This window comes from Microcaecilia unicolor, chromosome 3 (assembly GCF_901765095.1).
Source record: "Microcaecilia unicolor chromosome 3, aMicUni1.1, whole genome shotgun sequence".
Taxonomy (NCBI): Eukaryota; Metazoa; Chordata; class Amphibia; order Gymnophiona; family Siphonopidae; genus Microcaecilia; species Microcaecilia unicolor.
The window spans coordinates 392,718,300-392,741,625 of NC_044033.1; the positions used below are offsets into that span (position 1 = coordinate 392,718,300).

At 43.7% G+C, this 23,326-nt stretch overlaps 1 protein-coding gene across 1 annotated transcript in view; it reads right to left on the minus strand.

Annotated features, from left to right (window-relative positions):
- KIF13B (kinesin family member 13B) overlaps positions 1 to 23,326 on the minus strand; it is a 427,996-nt gene that overhangs the window by 140,595 nt on the left and 264,075 nt on the right. The window contains exons 19-21 of the mRNA XM_030198710.1: positions 11,985 to 12,131; positions 6,735 to 6,884; positions 5,198 to 5,326 (exon numbers count right to left, since the gene is read on the minus strand). Of these exons, the coding sequence (XP_030054570.1) occupies positions 5,198 to 5,326; positions 6,735 to 6,884; positions 11,985 to 12,131 (426 nt within the window). The remainder of the gene's footprint in view (positions 1 to 5,197; positions 5,327 to 6,734; positions 6,885 to 11,984; positions 12,132 to 23,326) is intronic.

Sequence of the window (23,326 nt, forward strand, 5' to 3'; positions counted from 1 at the left end):
CAGAAGGAAGGAGAGGTCTGCCCTGCTACTGCTCCTGCTTGTGCTTGCTGCGAACTTGCGAAAGTGAAAGGAGGTTAGTTTTTGGAGCGACGGAGGGCGGGTGGAGGGGGGGCCGACGACCTCGGGTGGGGGGGCGACGACCTCGTGTGGGGGGGAGGGGCGCGGGTGCGGCCTTGTCTGGCTCTCGGTGGCCTTGCTAGGTCTTATTTTTAGGGGAGGCCTTATATTGGCTAATTGCAGTAAAACCTCTACTAGTTCTTACTTTCGGCAGATGTCCTATTTTCGGGGAAACACGGTAGCTCTTAGCTTTCAACCAAAGCTACTAAATACCAAATGCATATGTATAGTGTTACCATATTTGTCCTAAGGAAAAAAAAAAAGAGTACACTTGCCCCACCTCCTCCCCTGTCACTTTGCCCCCCCCCCCCCCCCCCCAAAGAAAGCCAGATTCACTCTCTCTCCTCCCATGTTTATCCCCTTCCCCAATTTTCCAGCCTCCCTCCACCCACATGACTCCATTCACTACCCCTCCCCTCCTGTACCTTACTGTGTGTCCTGGTGGTCTAGTGGCCTCTTTGGGGCAGGAAAGAGCCCCTTCCTTCCTGCTCGGTGTGGCTGCAGACCTCTCTTGCTCCCAGTGCTGATTCAAAATGGCTGCCGCGAGTTCAAGCAGTGACCTTGCAAGACTTCTGCAGAAGTCTCGCGAGGCTGCCACTTGAACTCTCAGCAGCCATTTGAAGTAGCACCAAGAGCAAGACAGTCTGCAGATGTGCGGGGCAGGAAAGAGGGGGTTCTTTCCTGCCCGGAAGAGGTCACTACACCACAAGGGCACCACATTAAGGTAAAGGAGGAGAGGGGAGGATAGAACACCCTGACGCCCACCTGTCTGTCCACGTGCCAGTCTGCCCATTCATCCGCAAATCCGGACAAACGGGCAGGCTGGCAAAACCCGCCTGGATGCCCGTCCATGTCCTCAAAAAGAGGGCACGTCCGGGTAAAAACGGACATATGGTAACCCTACATATGGTAACCCTATACATATGCTCTTACTCCTTATGGTTCTTCTGGTCTGTTTTGGTTCATCTTACGCCATTTTTTGTGGTTTGTGTTTGATTTTACGGGAGATTTGGACTTTCCTTTTGGTTGTTTGGCAACCCTACATATGTAACATCATCTGTATGCCCCCAAAAGTCATTTTCTGCTGATGTTAAATAGAATCGAGGATGCAGGCTCGCATTTTGACCCCTTTTTAAAAATTAATCTGCAAACTACATAGTATCCAGGGACAGCAGAATGCCTTTTTTTTTTTTGGGGGGGGGGGGGTAAGCTCTGCCCCCAACTCCCTGTCCCCTTCTACCAGGCTGTATTAGATCACTTCTCCAAACCCTATCCCAAGTCTGTGGGTTACCTCTAAGCCTCCTTTCTCCAAACCCTAGCATCAGGTTCCTACTGCCACCCACACCATCTGCGTTTTCCCCGTTTCCATACCCCTCACCCTCTGCCAAGCTGCACCCTTTTATGTCCAAATTCTTCCCTCTTTTTCCTTGCTCCCCACTGGGACCAGTATTTCTCCATCTCTTCTTCCATTTTGTCCCTCCACAACTGGCCCAACATCCCTTCCCCTCTTTCCCTACCTGCTCTTCTCCCCTGGAATCCAACAAGTGTCTCTCTCTCTTCCCTCCCTCCTTTACACCTCTACCTCTTTCTACTTCCCTCACAGATCCTGGCATCCCTTCTTCTCTCTTTCCACCCCCAGGTGGACTCTTAAATTTGTCTTTGTGGATGGCAGTAGCAGTGCTAAAGACATTGTCTCTGTATGGTCTTTGGCTTCCTTCTGCCATGTCCTCCCCCACTGGAAACAGGAAGCTACATCAGAGCAGGCAGAGGGAAGGCACTGGTTTGGCTAGAGACAGCATGTTTTTAACGCTGCTGCTGCTGGGCAAAGGCAAGTTCAGAGGATCGGGGGGGAAGGGGTTGGGAGAGAGAGAGAGAGAGAGAGAGACAGACGCCAGACCACAGTGGTGGTGAGACAATGTGTAAGAGGAATATTTTGGTAGGGCCAGTGTCAGGACCTGGGTACCCCACCATGTAGACACTTATGATAGTATCAAACATATAAACGGCGAGTGACCGTACTCACTCGCAAATGCGCAGTAGACTTCCCTCTCTGTCCCGCCCCCACGTCAATACGTGATGACGGGGGGGGGGGGGGGGGGGGGGCGGGACAGAGAGGGAAACTGCGCGAAGGGGAGGAAACAGTCGAGGTCGCCACTGCCGCCACCCGGCCCGTCTCTTCGCTATTCAACTTTCATCTCCGGAGCAGGCAGATCAGCTGAGCTGCCCTTGGACTTCCTTCCCTGCCTGTGTCCCGCCCTCGCTGACGTTACATCACACGAGGGCGGGACACAGGCAGAGAAGGAAGGCCGACGGGAGCTCAGCTGATCTGCCTGCTCCGGAGATGTAAGTTGAATAGCAAAGAGACGGGCCGGCGTCGGTGACTCGGGGGGGGGGGGGGGGGGGGGGGCAGCGGCGACCCAATAGCCCGTTTTAATAGGCTCAACGGCTAGTCTATCATAGGGGTCAATATTCTGCACGGTTTAAGTGGGCAGGATAGGCTCTTGACTGCTTAAATCACACTGAGCATACCGTTCCTTGATTTTACTGCCATGCCACTGAAAATCCAGTGTGCCCACCACAACACTCTCTAGTTAGTGCAGGGTGGTCCAGCAATGGTGTCACAGCAGAGCCAAAGTTAAGTGGGCATCTACAATATTCAGTGCCAGAGACCTCATATCTAACCAAACAGGTAGGGTTACTTTTTGTGTAGTCTTATCTTTGTCCAGTTAGGTATGCGGGTGCTGGCACTGAATACTGGCCATCAGAAAAAAGACCACCAGTGGAGGAACAAGAGAAGCCTTATGGAGTCTGTAAAGTCAGTCTAACAGAAAGACAAAAGAATGAGTCTTCCAACACTTGCAATTAGTATATTCATAAGCAAAATAGACCCAACACAAATGAAAAACTCATGAAAGCAAATTAACATAAATGAGTTTATTTAATTTGTGCAATGATTTTATTCACTTCTATTTATGTTTTTATGATTCTAATTATTTTATACATTTAAATTTGCACCATGATTTTACTCACACTTACTTATGGGTTTATGATTCCAATTATTTTATACAATTACAGTGGGGGAAATAAGTATTTGATCCCTTGCTGATTTTGTAAGTTTGCCCACTGACAAAGACATGAGCAGCCCATAATTGAAGGGTAGGTTATTGGTAACAGTGAGAGATAGCACATCACAAATTAAATCCGGAAAATCACATTGTGGAAAGTATATGAATTTATTTGCATTCTGCAGAGGGAAATAAGTATTTGATCCCCCACCAACCAGTAAGAGATCTGGCCCCTACAGACCAGGTAGATGCTCCAAATCAACTCGTTACCTGCATGACAGACAGCTGTCGGCAATGGTCACCTGTATGAAAGACACCTGTCCACAGACTCAGTGAATCAGTCAGACTCTAACCTCTACAAAATGGCCAAGAGCAAGGAGCTGTCTAAGGATGTCAGGGACAAGATCATACACCTGCACAAGGCTGGAATGGGCTACAAAACCATCAGTAAGACGCTGGGCAAGAAGGAGACAACTGTTGGTGCCATAGTAAGAAAATGGAAGAAGTACAAAATGACTGTCAATCGACAAAGATCTGGGGCTCCACGCAAAATCTCACCTCGTGGGGTATCCTTGATCATGAGGAAGGTTAGAAATCAGCCTACAACTACAAGGGGGGAACTTGTCAATGATCTCAAGGCAGCTGGGACCACTGTCACCACGAAAACCATTGGTAACACATTACGACATAACGGATTGCAATCCTGCAGTGCCCGCAAGGTCCCCCTGCTCCGGAAGGCACATGTGACGGCCCGTCTGAAGTTTGCCAGTGAACACCTGGATGATGCCGAGAGTGATTGGGAGAAGGTGCTGTGGTCAGATGAGACAAAAATTGAGCTCTTTGGCATGAACTCAACTCGCCGTGTTTGGAGGAAGAGAAATGCTGCCTATGACCCAAAGAACACCGTCCCCACTGTCAAGCATGGAGGTGGAAATGTTATGTTTTGGGGGTGTTTCTCTGCTAAGGGCACAGGACTACTTCACCGCATCAATGGGAGAATGGATGGGGCCATGTACCGTACAATTCTGAGTGACAACCTCCTTCCCTCCGCCAGGGCCTTAAAAATGGGTCGTGGCTGGGTCTTCCAGCACGACAATGACCCAAAACATACAGCCAAGGCAACAAAGGAGTGGCTCAGGAAGAAGCACATTAGGGTCATGGAGTGGCCTAGCCAGTCACCAGACCTTAATCCCATTGAAAACTTATGGAGGGAGCTGAAGCTGCGACTTGCCAAGCGACAGCCCAGAACTCTTAATGATTTAGAGATGATCTGCAAAGAGGAGTGGACCAAAATTCCTCCTGACATGTGTGCAAACCTCATCATCAACTACAGAAGACGTCTGACCGCTGTGCTTGCCAACAAGGGTTTTGCCACCAAGTATTAGGTCTTGTTTGCCAGAGGGATTAAATACTTATTTCCCTCTGCAGAATGCAAATAAATTCATATACTTTCCACAATGTGATTTTCCGGATTTAATTTGTGATGTGCTATCTCTCACTGTTACCAATAACCTACCCTTCAATTATGGGCTGCTCATGTCTTTGTCAGTGGGCAAACTTACAAAATCAGCAAGGGATCAAATACTTATTTCCCCCACTGTATATTCTTATGCTGTTTGTTATTTGGTATATTTATGTATTGCTTACAGACCCCTGAAGCTGGCTCTTTCAAGCCGAAACATGGTCCAGTGTTGGGTCCTTTTTGCTTACCAATACACTGCATCTTTGAGAATCTACTAATCATCGCAAGTGTTGGAAGACTCATTCTTTTGCCTTACTGAATACTGCCCATCATCCGCGTAACTTTAGGGTCTGCTCGAGAACTGGATATTCATTGCTAGTGCCTAGACAAGGCAAGTGTCTACTGTTCTTTCTTCTATGTTTGTGCAGCGCTGCGTATGCTTTGTAGCGCTATAGAAATGCTAAATAGTAGTAGTAGTAGTTCTTTCACTATCCCCACGTGCCTGTGTCTTCACATTCTCCCTGAACTTTTTAAGAACATACAGATAACCTACCATACAGATTAATCTGTTCTCTTGCACTTCAGTCTCACTACTACCATCTGGTGCCTCGTCACCTCCAGCGATCCTCTCCACAATGTCCCCACTCACTCGCAACACCTCTATATGCAGACGCCCTGAGATCTACAATCAACACAAAGATGTCAGTTAAACAAGCATAAAACCTTTACCCACTTTTAAGTTTCAATTAAACAAAAGCAAATCTGTGTGAATTAAAAGAATATTTTCATCTGGAATTCACACAATTCCCAAGTCAGAGGTTGTGCAACTCTATACTAGTGACACAGATCACCTCACCAAATTTAATACTCTAATATGTTTGTGAGCCACATTGAAACAAAGCTAGTTGGAAAATGTGGGCTATAAATGCCAAAATAAATAAAAAAATAAAATACTCCTTCCAGACCCTGTAAATCCTGGTGCTAGGACCAATAGGAACACAAAATAAATTATTTTGAATGGATAAAGTAGCGTGATTCACTAGAACAGCAAAAACAAATTTGGGTGTGGAATTACATATTCGCTAGAATAGAACAATACTACTGGAATGGATAAAGTAGCGTGATTGCCATGTTAGTCTACTTGTAAAATAGAGAAATAAAGGCTAATAAAGACAAAACAAAATAAATATAAGGTAATAAATATATTAAGTTAGCTCAAGAAAAAGTTATTGCTTTATATATTTTTTTGTTTTATGTTTATTAACCTTTATGTCTATACTGTAAAGGTTTAGCCCAGTTTAAAACCTATTTTGTATAAGTTGTCAGAGCCTTTTGTACAACACAGAAGAGGCCACAGGAAACACACATGCATTTAGCAGCACATACAATGGGAACAGTACAAAAAAAAGTTCAAAAAAAGGAGAAGCCTCACTTGGGGCTTTGTCCATGTAAGTGGTGGATTTTGCTTTCTACTATATTGTGTCAGCACACACATGTAAGTAGCAGACTTTGTAAAACTGCATGTTCAAGAGGAGCCAATTAAGCTCCCAACCTGTTGGCTCACTGAGGCAGTTTTAAAAATCAAAAAGTGAGGCATGATTCCCCCACACACACATAAAAACTAGTTATGTTTAACTGTGAAAAGATATAAATTCAGATGGGGAAATTTGTTGAAGCATGTGTGCATTTCTCTTACAAAATAAGTGTGCATATATAATTTTAAGGCCTGCCCAGAACATGCCCCCTTCGGATCTATGCTTTAGACAGGTATACATGGTTTGGTGATTTTCTAAAATTGCAGCTTACATGTGTACTTTTATTTATTTTATTTAAAAAATCTGTAGCCCACACATCTACGGTCCTGAGCGAAGAACAATTTGCATTCATAAACATAATTCACATCAGACTCACAAGACAAACATTCTTTAAAAAAAAAAAACCAAAGTAGTCCAAGTGAAAATATGCATTAGGAAGAGATACCAAATGCTGATCGTATGCCCATTTGTATGTGTAAATTAGCTTTTTACATGTGTAAACGACACCTAACCCTTCTAAAACCACTTTTTACATCTGTGGAAACCATCACTGACCTCTCCTTTCTGGTTGATGATTGGGACAGCATACTGCAGTTTAACATCATAGAAAAGGGATTCCAGAAAAACGTTGGCCACACCTATGAGGCTGTGGTTCTCCTGCTCATCATAGAATGGATCTGCACGCTTGAAATATGACCTTGTTACCTTAAAGGCAAATATGAAAAAATGAAGGGCATAAGATGATTTCTATTTATACAAAACATTTGAGTTCAAAGGATAACCAAACCCTAAATGTCCTCAAAACAGAACAGCCCACTGTAGTGCTGACCTGATCCCTGCTTTCTCACTATGATTTTCTACAGTAGAAACAATGACAAGGTGTGATATGTTGATTCTGTGTAAACTGGGGCTTGATTATCCCATTTATTGTATTTAATTAAATGCAATTAAAGGGTAAGCATTTTTAAAAGCTCTAACATTCTAATTCAAGATAGAAGCTACTATGACTGTCTTTCTGATGTCATAAAGCAGAATCTATGTCATTGTGCTATTATGTGTCTTGCAGTACACCAATACCCAAGTGTGTGAAATCACCTAGAAGTCTGTTTGCTTTCACTTTTCCCTTTGGTGAACAGAAAAAGGATAAAAACTAGGCAGAGGGCTGCCAAAAGGACTAACTGTGGTCATCAAGAACTAAAAATCCTGCACTAGAAAAGGCAAACAAAGCAACATGGAGCAGTCCTGGTGGAAAGAAATAAAGGGCTACTTATTTTTATCAAAGAAGATTTGAAAAACCTATCAGCAAGAATTCTGCTACTAGTATTTAGTTTTTGAAAAAGGAGAGAGCGTTCAAAGGCAAGAATACATCGTCATTCAATTACTGATGTTTACATTAAGTCTCAGCTTGTATCAGAATATCCATACTGACTGAATATACAATTGCAGTCTCTTTCATCAGAAAGGGTGGCTTTGTGACTTGTTCAGAAATAAGTAAATCAGCACATAGCTGTTCTTTTGAAAGCACTATCAGTTAGCACCTTTTAAATCCCTTGCTACAGAATCAATTTACCGAAAAAGAAATATGAGCAGGAAGAAGAGGATCATGAGAGCAACTTGAGAACCAGCAGCAAGATGCAGATCAGGCCAACTCCAGTGAGGTGTCCAGTGAGATTGTTGGCTACGAATATGCACAGATGGAGGTGATGATGAAGGCCCTGGGACATAATGGTAAGAAGTTCAGTAAGAAATCTGCCCCTTTTTCTAATTAGAGCTAGGATACATGGATACTAGGTTAAGAAATTGTAGCGCTTGTTGATTCATTTTTAGATAATTGGTAAGAATGCACATGGAAGAAATTTACTATAATTCACAAGACTCAGTTAAACCAGTATTGCACACGTTACATTTTTTAAGGCATGCTAACAAATGCACATTCCTAGTAATTAGCTGCGGTCCACCTTTTGCCCGAGTTCATTTAGCCTTCCAGTATTAGTAATACAGAAGCTGCCTTTGCTTTGTGCTTTCTGGGTGCTAAGTACAGTGGTGTAGGAAGGGGGGGGGGGCGGTGGGGGGGTCCGCCCCGAGTGCACGCCGCTGGGGGGTGTCGGCGCCTCGCTGGTTCCTTGCTCTCTCGGCCCCAGAACAGGTTACTTCCTGTTCCGGGGCAGAGAGAGCAAGGAACCAGCGAGGTGCCGACACCCCCCCAGCGGCGTGCTCTCGGCGGATTGGCCCGCCCAGCCGCCCCTCACCGCCTTCCAGGTATGTTCTCGCGGGGGGGGGGGGGGGGGGGGGGGTGTTGCGCTACGGAGGGGGGAGGGTGCGTCGCGCTGCACCCGGAGGGGGGGGGTGCGCAGCGGCGACCCGCCCCGGGTGTCAGCTGCCCTCGCGACGCCACTGGCTAAGCACATTGGATTTGAGACCCAAGTGCATTAAAGTCATGGAAGTCTTTGTGTTGAATTTCTTCACTCTTAAAACTAAAAAACAAGGAAAAAGGTATCTCTAGTGCTGCCGGCTGAAGAGGTTTTGGGGAGCAGCAATATAAACGGCTTAATACCCTTTTTGAGAAGTACTGGTGGTGTAAATCTGAAGAATGATTAGCTTTGATCTGTACAGAGTTCAAAGCTTCAAGACGAGCATAGATGTGGCAGAAGATTTTGTTTAGGCCATACAGATGTGGTTCATAGTATAAAGAATTAATCTAAAGAACATAAGAATAGCCAAACTGGGTCAGACCAATGGGTCCATCTAGCCCAGTATCCTTCTTCCAACAGTGGCCAATCCAGGTCACAAGTACCTGGAAGAAACCCAATTAGTAGCAACATTCCATGCTACCAATTCCAGGGCAAGCAGTTACTTCCCCATGTCTGTCTCAACAGACTATGGACTTTTCCTCTAGGAACTTGTCCAAACCTTTTTTAAACCCAGATATGCTAATCGCTGTTTCCACATCCTCCGGCAATGAGTTCCAGAGCTTAACTATCCTTTGAGTGAAAAATATTTCCTTCTATTTGTTTTAAAAGTATTTCCATGTAATTTCATTGAGTGCCCCCTGGTTATGTACTTTTTGAAAGCGTGAAAAATCAATTCACTTTTACCCGTTCTACACCACTCAGGATTTTATAGACCTCAATCATATCCACGCTCAGCTGTCTCTTTTCCAAGCTGAAGAGCCCTAATCTCTTTAGCCTCCCCTCATATGGAAGGAGTTCCATTCTCTTTATTATTTTGGTCACTCGTCTTTGAACCTTTTCTAATTCTGCTATATCTTTTTTGAGATACGATGACCAGAAATGAACACAATACTCAAGGTGAGGTTGCACCATAGAGCAATATAGAGGCATCATAATATTCTTGGTCTTATTTAGTATTCCTTTCCTAATAATTCATAGCATCCTGATTTTTTTTGGCCGCTGCTGCACACTGGACAGAAGAAGATTTTAGCATATTGTCTACAATGACACTTAGATCTTTTTCTTGAGTGCTGACTCCTAAGTTGGACCCTAGCATTAGGTAATTATGATACGGATTATTCTTCCCAATGTGCATCACTTTGCATTTGTCCACATTAAATTTCATCTGCCATTTGGATGCCCAGTCATCTGGTTTTCTAAGGTCTTCCTGCATTTTTCACAGTCTGCATGTATTTTGACAACTTTGAATAGTTTTGTGTCATCTGCAAAAATCACCTCGCTTGTTGTCCCAATTCCCAGATCATTTATAAATATGTTAAATAGCACCGGTCCTAGTACAGATCCCTGTGGCACTTCATGTCCACAAAGTGAGTGAAAGGACTAACAGAAAAGAAGAAAACTATAATTGTCAGAGATAACAATTAGGATCCCTTCACCTTCTGACCATTCACATATCACACACACAAAAGATAAAACTGGGAGGGTTCAAAAAGACATTTCACACCTTCATACCATAATACACTTACAAGAAAACTGGCAAAGCCTCAGAGCACTTTGCCAGAAATATTTTTCTTCTATTCTATGTCTCCCAGACAGATAAAGAAAAATCTAAAACCCTCTGATCCAGAAATATAGTCAAAAAATTCCTAAAGTGCAGTCTTAGGACTGCATCTTTATCTTGTAGAAAGACAAAGATAAAACAAGAGTGGTCCTATGCCCCCCTCCTTCTGACTCTATGAATCCAACATATCCAAAATATTTAGACAAAGTTCTCTTTCCACTCCTATCCAATCCACCACATCCCAACCTCACACCAATTGGCAGATTTAAAAATTCTCTCAAGAGGAAGCAACCCTTTCCTTCCCTCCAGTATTTTCAATACCTCTTTCATAAATGCCCTCGGGGGATGAGAAATCAAACATTGGAAAGTTCAACACTTTCAAACTGAGAGATTTAATAACATTCTCAAAATTTTCCAGCCTATGATGAACAATCTTACCTTTACAAGTGGATCTGTGACAGTCTGCTCCAATTTATCAATTCTATTTATCTGAGTCCTCACATTTTGCACCTGGCACTGTACTTTAATATCTAAGGTTAATACAGCCATAAAGGAAAATAGTTTCTTCATGCTGGCCAACAGTTCCTAATGTCATCAAGAGTTATGGTGGGAGGTTTAACAATCAGTGTTTGCTTTAAAAAATATTTGGCTCCAATACCATCTTCTCGAGGTGTTCCGTAGATCCTTGAAGCCTCCCCATTAGGGGAGCCAGAGCCAGTGGCTTCTTCAGTCTAAACAATTCCTCTGTAACTCCTCAATTTTCCCCGAAGTAGCTGCTAAGGTTTCATCCTCCTAGCATTATTTCCACCACATGCAGGGGCTTGCATCCCCTGTAGGACAAGATTTGTGAGAGGTATGGGCGGAATGAGGCCATTCAAACTCAGAGATGTTTCAATGACCAACCAGATCACTGCTCCTTCACACATGGAACCAGTGTCATACCCAGAACTGCTGAGAATCCAGCCTCAAAAAGCTCTGAGGCATGCTGCAAAGGGTGTTGAACTGCAGTTGGGAAGAATTTGTTCTACATGATTTTCTTGCTTTCCCCCATAAATAAAAGGTAAAAGTGGCAAGAGAGGAAAAAATAGGGACCTTCTGAAACTCTCCTAACCTCTCATCTTGGCTCACTGCTTGTGAATTTCTGACCTTTTTCAGTAGCAGGAAAAGGAGTTTAAAAAAACAACTGCTCTGTTGAATAAAAGATGATCTAAAATTAGGTTCTTTCCTTCTTGTACAAACACATTTTAAACTAATGACTTCCTAATAATTATCAATGATCTGTTCAATACCAAGTCCATCCATTGCTGTAAGATATTCGGAAACATTCCAATCTCTTACCAGCTAAAGAAAAGAAACCCTGCATGGAAGCCTCTCCATGTTCAAGAACTAAGCACCAGCCAGCTATGTAGCTGCAGATGCTGAGAAAATGAACAAGAAAATTCAATCAAGTTGCTTAAATGTTAGCTTGCACATAAACTTCGAGGCACATCTATGATTTATAATACACGTGTACTATGAGATGCATCTTACCATAAAGGAAAGTTTGATTTTTATGGTAATTGCTCCCTTTTCAGCTTAATGTAAAGATACAGAAACTTAAATTGCTTTTGATTTTTCAGTCCTAGGTTGCATTCTTGCCTGTACACCATTCCTGCCTCATATATTACAAGAACTCAAGTCTATCAAGGGCAGGCTGTTGGAAACCCTCAGCTTCAAAGGTCGTATGCCTATACTTCCGAGAATACTGTAAGAGGCACCTCTCAGCGCCAATTAATCTAGATTCATGTCTTATCTGATCTGATATAGTCTTGTGGATTTTTCAAAGTTACATACTGGATTGTCCTCCTCGCAGTTCTTCCACTCCTGGTAAAGGTCTCTCATATCCACCAGTCGGTTTTCCAGCTTCTCCAAAGACCAAATCTGTTTTCCCTTTCCTTTCCTGCGTACCTGGATGGCAGGCTCACTCAGCATCGCCCCTCGCTGTAAAAAAAAAAAAAAAGCAAACAAGATAAAATCTTAAATAATGCACACTAAGAAACTCACTGACATTTCTTTTATGGGGTGTCAGGGGCCATGAAAAAAATTAAAGCAAGCCTGGGGCTCAATCACTGATTGATGATCTATCAGCAATGATGCCTTTAACGTGAGGCAAACACTAGTTACTGAATGCCAATCTATTTTAGCTCCAATCTTCTTATTCCTTCTCTTAGCCCCCTCCCCCCCAGACAACTATGAAGGCAACCTCACTAGCCAAAGGTTGAAAAGATTACCCAGGACATCCACTGTTACGACAGCAATACATTCTCTAACATCTAGGTGATACACCTGCATCCCACTGGCTCTGCCAACCAGGAGTCTTAAAATACAGGTCTCCTATATGACACTGCACTGCACTCAGGCACAGCTTGACCTACAAGACATTCTGACAGTGGACAGATGCGGTTTCAAAAAGGCAGCAATGAGATAGCCACAGTCAGCTACAACACAGGCTTAATTTTTTAGCTTTATTGCAGGTGTACAAAAAAAAGAACCAGCAACCAATCAGATGAAAGACTAGATAGTTTGTATCATCCAGTTACATTCAGTAGCATTTAAAAATGTCAACAAATCTTGCTTGGAATAAAAAGGATTTAAGTTAAAGGGTTACATTCTCCTATGAGTGATTAAGGTTGAAGGACAAAGACCATATCAAAGTGTTGCATGGCTTTGCCAAACAAATGCAGGTAATGTTTCATGTTTTGCTGCTTAAAATAAGTGTCAACAAATATAGGCAATAAAAATAGAAAAGAAAAAAACGAAAAAATACCCACAGAGCCCCTATGATCAAATTCTGTTGTCGAAGGAAATCTAAAACATGAGAATATAGAACTGTGTGGACATAACTAATTAAAGATGTACCTACCACCAGTGTAGAAACAGACTAAAGAAAACCCTCCACCATCCTTATCTACACATTATTAAACACACTCAGAAGGCTTCCAAACATTAACTGGATCTCTGAGAACTCTGCTAGGGAATGTTTACTTCCCCCAAAATATTTGATATGAACCAGTCACAATCAGTGGCGTAGCTATATCGGGCCATGGGGGCCTGGGCCCCCCAATTTTCTCTGGGCCCCCGGTTTTGTTGGCAGGGGCCCCCAACCGACAGCTGAAGCCTTGTCCAGTGCCAGTCTCCGGCGCCACTGTGTTGCCTGCCCTGCTCTGTCTTCCTCTCACGTCCTGCACGCTCCTTTTAGTGAAATTGCTCAGTTTCACTAAAAGGAGCGTCCAGGACATGATGGGAAGTCAGAGCAGGGCAGGCAATACAATGGTGCTGGAGACCGGCACTAGGCAAAGCTTCAGCTGGTGGGGGTTGGGGACCGCCGCCAGCCAAGGTATTTGCTGCGGCAGTGGGTGGGGAGCAGCAGGGCAGCGAGGTGGCGGGGAAGGGGACAACAGACCAAAATGTGCCCCCCCCCACTGCGAGGTCTGGCTATGCCCCTGGCCACAATACCGAAAACTAACAATACAAATGCACATATCCAAAGATGCTGACTTTCTAAAAGTATATGAATAATGTCTGTGGGTTTTTGTGGGGTTTCTCTTCATAATCAAGAAAGTCAAAGCTTGAAAGGTATCTGATGGGAGCTAAGAGCAAGCAGAATACCGCACACAGCACAACTGGCTCATTTGTTACACACAGAGCAGCCAGGAGAAGCAACAGCAACATACCAGAAGATGAGAGAACAAGTAGGATTTCCTGTGTCTAACTTAGAATCTCCAAGAAAACCTACATCCGTTCCGCAGCTTTATAAAAATGCTCTAAGTGAGAAACAATATAAAATACACAGTCAAAAAGCAAACATACTTACCTGTAGCAGGTATTCTCTGAGGACAGCAGGCCATTCATTCTCAAATGTGGGTGACATCATTTACGTTGCACAGTGCAGAGCTTAAACAGCTAAAAACAGCTTTTTTTTTTTTGAGTAAGTGCAGCATCCCCACCGCACATGCACGAGTGCCTTCCTGCCCGTCATGAGAACATGGGACCATCAGTACAATATTACAGCATATCAAAAAAGGAGGGAACTCCAAGGTGAGGTGGGAGAGTAAGTGAGAATGAATGGCCCGCTGTCCTTGGAGAATACCTGCTACAGGTAAGTATCTTTGCTTTCTTCAAGGACAAGCTGGCTATACTCTCACCTGTGGGAATCCCTAACTACCAGGTTCACTGAAAACAATCACCAAAGGTCAACTGGACCCCGCAAAGGTGAGGGCAAAATATTAACCTGAAACTATATACAACTGTGTGAGAGGGCACCCTGGAAAAGAGCAGAATGGGCCTAAGGGGATGGAGTTGGATTCTAGACCCCATGCTTTATTTTGTTTGATTTCTATTGATAGACCCCAAACAAATTCTGCAGAACTGTCTGTCCAGACAGACTATCACATCAGGTATTCTGTTCAAGGCAGTAGTGCGATGTGACTGTGTAGACTGAAGACCACGTTGCAGCCTAGCAAATTTCTTCAATGGAGGCTGACTTCAAATGGGCTACCGATGCAGCCATGGCACTGAAGTTATGAGCCTTGACATGACCCTCAAGAGTCAGCCCAGCCTGGGCATAAGTGAAGGAAATGCAATCTGCTAGCCAATGAAAATGGTGCATTTCCTGATGGCGACCCCCATCCTGTTGGAATCAAAAGAAACAAAAAGCTGGGTGGACTGTCTATTGGGTCTAGTCCACTACAAGTAAAAGGCCAATGTTTGCTTGCAGTTCAAGGTGTGAAGTGCGCTCTTGCCAGGATGGGCATGAAGTCTAGGAAAAAATATTGGAAGGACAATTGACTGGTTCAAATGGAACGCTGATACACCCTTAGGCAGAACTTAGGGTGCGTGCAGAGAACTACTGTATTATGATGAAACTTCGTGTAAGGTGGATCCGACACTAGAGTCTGAAGCTCATTGACCCTGTGATCGGAAGTAACAGCCACTAAAAAGAAGACCTTCCAGTTCAAGTACTTCAGATGACAGGGATCGAGTGGCTCAAAAAGAGCTTTCATCAGCTGGGTGAGGACAATGTTGAGGTCTTATGACACAGGCAGAGGCTTGACAGGGGGCTATGACAAAAGCAAACCTCTCAAGAAATGAACAACTAGAGGCAGTCCAGAGATGTGCTTATCTTCTACACAATGATGATAAGCACTAATTGCGCAAAGGTGAGCCCTTACAGAGTCAGTCTTGAGAAGGTATTCAAGTAGGGTCTGTGTAGGGCAAGAGAGGGGATCTAAGGCCTTGCCCTCACACCAGACAGCAAACCTCCTCCATTTGAAAGAGTAGCATCTTTTAGTGGAATCTTTCCTGGAAGCCAGCAAGACACTGGAGACACCCTCAGGAAGATGCAAGGAAGCAAACTGTAAGCTCTCAACATCCAGGATGTGAGGGCCAGAAGAAGAGACCCCTGGTTCTGCGTGATGAGGGTCAGAAAGCACTTCAATCTCCAGGGCTCTTCGGAAGAAGAGGGAACCAGATCTGTCTAGGCCAGTATGGAATGATCAGGGTCATGGTCCCCTGATTTTGCATGAATTTCAGCAAACTCTTCCCCACATGGGAGATGGGAGGATATGCACACAAAAGACCGGTCCCCCAATGAAGTAGAAAGGCATCCGACACTAGTCTGTCATGGGCCTCGAGCCTGTAACAGAACTGAAGGACTTTTTGATTTGAGTGGCAAACAGATCCATTGAGGGGGTGCCCCATACTTGGAATATCTCACAAGCAATGCCCATGCTAAGTGACTACTCGTGTGATTGCATGACCCTGCTCAGTCTGGTGGCCAGGCTCTTGGATTTGCCCGCCAGGAAAGTGGCCTTGAGAAGCATCCCATGCTGGACTTCCTAGTGCCACATCTAGATGACCTTCAGAAATAGTGGGCGTGATCCAGTACCCCCCCCCCCCCCCCCCCCCGCTTGTTGATTTAGTACACTGCAACCTGATTGTCTGTTTGAAAGAATACAACTTGGTTGGACAGCCGATCTCTGAAAGCCTTTAGAGTGTTCCAGATTGCCTGTAGCTCCAGGAGGTTGATCTGAAGATCTGATTCCTGAGCTGACCAAGAACCCTGGGTGTGAAGCTCATCCACATAAGCTCACCACCCCAGGTGGGATGAATCCGTCATTGGCACCTTCTGGGGCTAAGGAATTTGGAATAGAGGTCCCAGTCAAATTGGATCGACATGTCCACCAAAGAAGTGACTGAATCAACTCTGGTGGCACTTGGATGACATTCGCTAGGTTCCCCAAGGCTTGGCACCACTGGGAAGCTAGGGTCCGCTGGGCAGTTCTCATGTGAAGACGTGCCAAGGGCATGATATGGACAGTGGAGGCCCTGTGGCCTAAACCTCAACATCTTCCAAGCTGTGACCTGCCGGCTGGCCCAGACCTGAGTGGTAAGAGCAACAAGAGTGTCTGCCCTTGACACAGGGAGAAAAACCCATGACTGCTTCATGTCTAGCAGGGCTCCGGCGAACTCCAGTTTCTGAAACAGAATGGAGATGGGACTTGGGGTACTTTAAAATGAACCCTAGTAGCTCCAACATCCGAACAGTTCTCTGCATTGACTCCTGATAACCACCTTCGACGTGCTCTTCACCAGCCAATCATCCAGATAGGGGAACATATGGACTCAAAGTCTGTGTAGCGACGCTGCGACTACTGCAAGACATTTGGTGAAAACCCTGGTCAATGCGAGGCCAAAAGGCAACATGCGGTACTAGAAATAATGTGACCCTAGCCGAAATCAAAGATACTTCCTATGAAATGGAAGTATCAGGGTGCACTTGCGACTACTGCAAGACATTTGGTGAAAATCCTGGTCAATGCGAGGCCAAAAGGCAACATGCGGTACTAGAAATAATGTGACCCTAGCCGAAATCAAAGATACTTCCTATGAAATGGAAGTATCAGGGTGCAAGTGCAAGCATCCAGAGAGCATAGTCAATTGTTTTCCCTAATCATGGGGTGAAGGGTGCCCAGGAAAACCATCCTAAACTTTACTTTGACCAGGAATTTGTTCAGGTCCCTTAGGTCTAGGATAGGACACATCCCCCTTTTTTTCTTGGGCACAAGTACCTGGAACAGATTCCCCGCCCTTCTTCCCCTGGTGGAACGGGCTCAACTACATGGGCCTTTAGAAGGACAAAGAATTCCTCTGCAAGTACCTGCTTGTGCCAAGAGCTGAAATGAGACACTCTAAATGGGAAATTTGGTGGTGGTCAATGCCAATTCGGGCATAACAGAGACAGACTAATTGGAGAACCCACCGGTCGGAGGTTACAAGGGGCCACTTTTTTTTTTTTTTTTTTAATTCAGGTCCCCTCCCACCCCCCGACTGACAGGTCATCTGGGATGGTTACCTTTACTGTGGCTATGCTCTGCTGGAGACAGTCAAAAGCTTGTCCCTGGCTTTGATTGGGGAGCTGGCTGGGCTTTAGGCACGTGCTGTTGATAAGAACAAGCTCACTGGGACAGAGCTTGCTGAGGCTGGCAAGAAGGAACATACCTATGTCTCAGAGTAGTAGGGTCACTTCTAGGACTTGCCCAAAAATCTCCTGTATGAGGAGAAAGGTGCAGAAGATGTTTGGCAGGAGAGAGTATTAATGGTATCTGTGTGTTTCTTGATGAGGTCAGTGACCTCCTCCATCTTGCCTCCAAAAAGATTATCTCCCGGCATGTGGCATCTGCCAATCTCTGCTGGACAGCCAGGTCCAAGCAGCCATGAGAGTCTGCACATTGCTATACTCTGGGCAGAGATCCTGTCACATCCAAGATGTCATAGGTGCCCCTGGGCAAGAACTTTCTACAGGCCTTCTGCTGCTTGAGCAACTGTTGAAATGATTTGGCCTGCTCCTGTGAGAGAGAATCTGCCAAATCAGACATACTGTGCACCAAGTTCCACAAGTACAGGCTTGTGTAGAGCTGGTAAGATTGAATACGGGAGATGAGTACAGAGGCCCAATACATCTTCTGCCCAAAAGAATCCAGAGCTCTAGCTTCTCTGCCAGGGGGCACCAAAACATAGTCTGTAGAATCCCTTGCTCTTTTGAGTACAGATTCCACCAACAGCATCGGAGATCTCACTGCAGGTTGAGGGCCTTGCAGGGCAGCAGGAAGTGGTACGGCTGGTGCAAGCACTCCAGATGCTGATGCACACTGCTATAAAAACCCTGCCAAGAGCTCAGGGAACATGGCCTGGATGTGATCATCAAAAGGCCAAGGTGCCGGTTCAGAGACAGACTGCTGAATTGCCAGGGTCGAGATGGGTGCCTGTTCCTGGCCCCACGGAAACCTGCGTATCAGCACCTCCTTTATGGAACAGGAGCGGTCCTCCTGGTGCCGACACTTCTCAGGGACCAAATTCCTCAGTGCCCCGGAGCTCCCGGCACTGTGCATTGTGACTGGTCCTGGGGGACCTGAATAGCTGCCGGTGTCAAGGCAGGTGGAGACCCACTCAATGAACGTCCACTTCCAGTGTGTGAAACAGGTGTCTCAGCCATATGGGTCGACGCCAAAGTTTCGAACCGGGCTCCAAACATCTTTTCCCTTTGAGCCTCTCTGGCCAGCTGGGTTCTTTTCTTTCATACAAAAGCAAAGAACACACCTGGAAGGAATAGGTTCAGGACCCAAACACTGAAGACACTAAGAATGGGTGTCTTTTGCCAGAGATGGTCCTATTGCACCATCTACAGCACTTAAAGCCACTGGGAACGTACGACGACATGAAAGGAAAAACAGCTCTGGCCAAATCAAATGGCTCGATGGTGATTAAGAAAGGGGCACTTAAGAAAAATTGAAGGAGAATTACCCAGATGAAACTCAGGTCTAAGAGGGTCCACTGGGTGCGTCAAAAATAAAGGGAACCTAAAAGTGGGGGAAAATGAGCTAAAACTATAATGTAAGGGGCAGGGACCTTTGTGAAGAAAGAAAAACACAAAATCAGGGCAGAAAACCACTGAAGGAAAGACACAAAAACCCGAAAAAGACACTCATGCACCAGACGCTGCGAGGAGTGCAGGACAATCATGTTATCTCCTTAATCCGGATGAGAAGAGACTGTTAGTCCTGAGCTCTCGTAGTGGGTGGGAAGGCACTTGCAAGGTGACGATGTTGTGCTTGCTCAAAAAAGCTATTTTAAGCTGTTTAAGCTCTGTACCAGGCAATCTGATGATGTCACACACATGTGAGAATATGGCCTACTTATCCTTTGAGAACAGAGAATAAAATATAAAACAAAACATATAAAAATACAGCATTAAACAAAATATCAACATGTAACGTCACTAAAAAAGCTTTCTCATAAGGCAATTGAAAGGAAAATACATCTACAAAGTTGCCACAAAGTGTCACTATTGGTCCACAAATAACAGCGTGAAAGAAGTCTTATTTAATGAATAAGTAATCCAGTTAGTTTTGACCAAGAGAGGAAATATTATAAGGTGCCTATGTTAAGCCTATTTCATAAAGCCAAACAGGCGCCAACTTGTCATTAGAAAATTCTAGTGAAAGTAGTATGTGTGGATATTTACATCAGCCCTAGAACTGGTGTATACTTTGCGTCCATAAAAAATGTACTTCTCGTACAGTCGTTATAGCATTTTATAATCTACATACATATTTGGGTGCTCAGATCCAAACTCTAGCCCTGTGTACAAGCTATCATTTCAAAGCATGTATTGTTGCACTGATTGGTATTTTATAAGAGGTCATTTATAGCAGCTAAATGAATAAAACATAATCAAAGTGTTCATGTACTTTACCAATTGAAATATGCATCCCCTTATAAAATTACCCTCTTACTGCCCATATCTAAAAATAATATTTTTAAAAACATAGTTAAGACAGCAAACCTATATAGCTTAACTTTTTTTGTTCTTAATTTCACACAAAAGTTGTCAAAAATGTATAGTACTATGATGCTTGCTGTGTTAATCATGTCCTTCGGAAACGTTAACCCTGAGGGACCTTGCCAATGAACTAGCAGCCGGGTACAAGAAAGCAGGGAATATTGCTTAAATTGACCACAATGTATTTTAACATCTATTACATAGAGCAGAGGTTATGTGCACCAATAGCTTCTTTTAAACTTGGCCAGACTATATGCAGATATAAGTACATGCACACAGCCTTTATATGTATACTTTTACCCAAATTAAGAAGAGGCGCTCATTGGGGGAGGGGGGGTTAAGAAGGTGTTAGATAATATTTGTGTGTGTCCTGTTTAATATAAAAAAAATAATACATATATAATCAACTCCTGAAGCCACATCTTATTTTTGATCTGTTGATCTTTGTCTGATCATTTTATTTTTTCAATTGGGTTGGTCAACATCTCTTTCTACCACTTCCTTCTGTTTTCACGTATGTCCTTTCACAGGATTTGTCTCCTTCCCTTCTCTCTTTGACCTTATCTTTCTGTTCTATCTTGTTTTTACATTTCATTTATCAGTCTTTTTATCTTTTAGCTAATTTATTCCTCCTCCTCCCCCTCCAGTTCTGTCTCCTTTCACTTCCTCTAGTTCTCCTTTTCCACTTCTCTCTCATTTGTTTACCAGCCCCCTATATTCCTGTTTTCAGCCCCTTTCTAGATTCCCATTTCCATCCATTGTACTCATACCTTATTCTGCTTCATCTACCTCTGACTCTCATCCCCTCACCAACCTGAGGCGCCCTTTTACTAAGCCATAAGTGCCTAAACGCGTCCAACGTGTATCAATTCAGAGTTACCGCCCGGCTACCGCATGGCCTGGGTGGTAATTTCATTTTTTACATGCGTCCGGGCAGTAATTTTATTAATGTTTTAAGTTATTTTTCTTTACATTTTAAATAATTGCTTGTGCATGTAATGCCTTTATGTTCCATATTTTCTAGACCCCAAATGTTTGACAGTTCACGCTCACTCTCTATGACTGGTCTTTTGGAACTCTATGCTTTGCAACAAAATCCTTCTCCTTTTCTCATTTGCACAGTGTGCATTATTGAACACTGACATCATATTGATTCACTATGTCAAAAGAGGTGAAGGACGTTAAGCACAAAAGAACTAAGTTCATTTAAAGTGGAGTAGCTTGTCAAAATGGCAGAAACTGCTACTATGAAAAGACATAATTTGACATATGCTTCATCTTGAGAAATATTTATATTTGATTCCAAAAACTAGCATTATATGTTTGCATTAATGTAATGCAAAGTTCTAGAAGAACTTTTGACTTTGTAAAACATCATTTCACAAGCAAATCACATGTTGACAGTGTACATAAAAATCCTTCACTATCAGCTAAAATGCTGCTAATAATGTTACATAAAAGTCCAGATGAATGAGAACGAAAACATTCAAATCCAGAAGAGATTAGAAAAGTATGTATTGATAGTGTTCTTTGCTCTTATTTAAAGACATTAATGAACATAGAGCAAAGTATGTTAACATTCCTGAAAGCTGGCAAAGCAAGAAACTGTGCAGCCCACAAAAGCAGAACACACGTCTTAAAAAGTGAAAAGGCTTTTATTCTTGCCACTTTAAAACACAAACCAATGTGGCCACATTTTGCCTCTCTAGAGGCTGCATCAGGGGTTAACAACGGTGTGGCGAAACATATAAAACGTACACTTATTAAAAACAATGACTAAATCATAAAATAAAATACTTTCTCAACATTAAACATACATACTAAAGACAAGATTATCAGTGTTCAATGGGGACATACTATGGGGACATACTAATAATTCAAAGATGTTAGTACACATATAATTGATATTAATAATATTAAAAAGCACAAACTCTCAACACTTATGAATTCAAAGGCACAGGATAAAAAGCAAGGCACAAAGATTATGTTAATCAAATCATAAACACCTGAACATTAAAAACCAAATGATATATCAATAAAAGTCAATTTTGTAAGTTAAAATGTCAATTATTAAAACATTAAAAGGGACACATACCTATTAGGGTCCCAAAGGGCACAAACACCTAATAAATTAGTCCTCCTCTCTCAACAGAACAGAGTGCAGCTGTGTCAAGCAGTGGTGTAGCAGATAGCCAATTCTGAGTGGGTCTGAGTCCAAAGTGGGTGGGCACAACATTTTCTCTGCCCTGTCTTACCCCCACATAATTTACACTTTCTCTGAAGGTGGCTAGAATTCCCTTTTACCAAGCTTGGCAGGTAGCAGTATTGTCCCTAAGCCACTGATGCTGACACCCCATGCATGTTTAGTTGTGGGTGGCTCAAGGATGCTGTGGAACTGCAGAGCTTGGGAGAAAGGAGTTCTGGCCATCTTTGGATGAATTCCACAGCTGGGGATGCTTGGGGATCCCCCCCAGCTACAAAGCAAGGGTCAGGACCGATGTTAGCCATGCTACAGCCCAGGTCAGAAAATAGAGGGACCCCCTCCCTGAACCACTCTCTTCTCTGCCTCCCCTCCAATTTCCCCACCTGCCATTACTACCACAGAACAAAGGGTACACGAGTGAACACTATGTGGCAACAATATCAAAATGCTTACTAACCAAACACACTATGAATCAATTTATTGCATCAACATATGTAATTTTTGTATAATTTTTAAAAACAACAAGGCATCATATATGGTTCGGGATAAAGTATCTTTCAAAGATATCACCAAAACAGGGAAGACTGCAGAATTTGTTTGGAGTCTATAATCCAGCACAACCCTCCTTGGTCTATTTTCTTCTGTTCCAGGTAGCACCTTTATTTGTACATAAGTACATAAGTAATGCCACACTGGGAAAAGACCAAGAGTCCATCGAGCCCAGCATCCTGTCCACGATAGTGGCCAATCCAGGTCAAGGGCAACTGGCAAGCTTCCCAAACGTACAAACATTCTATACATATCATTCCTGGAATTGTAGATTTTTCCCAAGTCCATTTAGTAGCGGTTTATGGACTTGTCCTTTAGGAAACCGTCTAACCCCTTTTTAAACTCTGCCAAGCTAACCGCCTTCACCAAGTTCTCTGGCAACGAATTCCAGAGTTTAATTACGCGTTGGGTGAAGAAAACTTTTCTCCGATTTGTTTTAAATTTACTACACTGTAGTTTCATTGCATGCCCCCTCGTTCTAGTATTTTTGGAAAGTGTGAACAGACGCTTCACATCCACCTGTTCCACTCCACTCATTATTTT